Raw genomic sequence first — 1,255 nt, 5'->3', positions numbered from 1 at the left:
AGACCCACACAGGAACCGGCTTCACCCACCTCTCCAGCATGCGGACGCCGACAGCGATGATCGTGGGGCTGGTGCTGTGCCCCTGCGGGCTCCTGCTGTCGCTGACGGGCACCCTGGCACCAAACTGGAGGCAGGTGAGCCTCGTACCCGACCAGCCCGTTGACCTCATCTTGGAGCAGGGCATCTGGGACATGTGCAGAGAGCGGCAGAGCAGCCACGACCGCCTCTGCGGGCAGCCTGATGAGCTGGGCTACTTTGAGCAGGTGCCCGTGCAGGTGGCCCGAGGGATGATGCCCACTTCGCTGGTGCTCACCCTGCTGGGCTTGCTGGTGGCTGCCTTGGGGGTTCGCTGCCGGCGGGAGGAGTAACTGGCCCGAGCCACTGCACCTGCTGGCTGGCGTAGCAGGGCTTGTGCTGCTCCTCTCGGGGCTGCTGAGCCTCGTGCCCGTCTCCTGGTACACCCATGAGCTGTGGGCACTGCCTGCACCGGCTGGCAGCACGCTGGTTGTAGGCTACAGCTTGGTGCTGAGCTACTTGGGAAGCTGCCTGGAGATCCTGGGGGGGCTTGCCCTCACCCTTAGCTTCCACCACTGCTGCAAAGAGTGCAGGGCCCCCAAACCACCCCCCAGTCCTGTGCTGGAGGCTGGCCAGTGCTCCACCACTGGGGCTTACCGCAATCCCTGGGATGTGCTGGAGGATGAGCAAGATGGACAACACTGGAGGAGCACTCTGCCTTGTGACTCTGACTTGTAGCCCCAGCAGTGCCTGGCACTGAGAGCAGCACTTGTTCCTGCTCCTCCGAGCCCTGGCCTTCTCTTGGAGCACCTCAGAGCAGGCTGGAAACAAGACCAAGGACCTGGCTTGAATCTCTGCAACTTCCTCACAAGCCTGCCGTGCTCCAGGTCTCACAACTGTGCCAAAGCCGTGCTGTGTTGAGGACCAGCCCTTGCTCCAGTCCCTCCATGCAGCTTTTAGCTCATCCCCCTGCACTACGTAGCAGCTTGGGCAAAGGCAGCTTCGGTCTTCCCACATGAACGATGTCCAGGTTAGCACCATGTAGCCTTCAGAGCTAGGAACTGGGGAGGGGAGCACCTCCCACTCAGGGCTTTGCAAACAGCAAAATAAATGAAGAGGAACGGTTCTGTGCTGTGAGATGGTTGTGGGCTTTCTGCCAGACAGGCTGGGCTGAGAGCCAGTGGGCACGGCTAACCCAGCTCCCTCGTGCTTTGCCTGAAGCAGGGAGGAAAGGTCTATA

The 1,255-nt window shown here is 61.6% G+C and overlaps 1 protein-coding gene across 1 annotated transcript; it reads left to right on the top strand.

Annotated features, from left to right (window-relative positions):
- Window positions 1-38: 38 nt before the first annotated feature.
- On the top strand, window positions 39-753 carry CLDN23 (claudin 23). The gene is given in 2 exon segments (XM_010170918.2): window positions 39-368; window positions 370-753. Coding segments are annotated over 2 exon segments (714 nt in total).
- Window positions 754-1,255: the final 502 nt, after the last annotated feature.

The sequence above is a fragment of the Antrostomus carolinensis genome, unplaced genomic scaffold, assembly GCF_000700745.2.
Source record: "Antrostomus carolinensis isolate BGI_N321 unplaced genomic scaffold, ASM70074v2 scaffold29610, whole genome shotgun sequence".
NCBI classification, from domain to species: Eukaryota; Metazoa; Chordata; class Aves; order Caprimulgiformes; family Caprimulgidae; genus Antrostomus; species Antrostomus carolinensis.
This window is presented reverse-complemented; position numbering and strand designations above follow the sequence as displayed.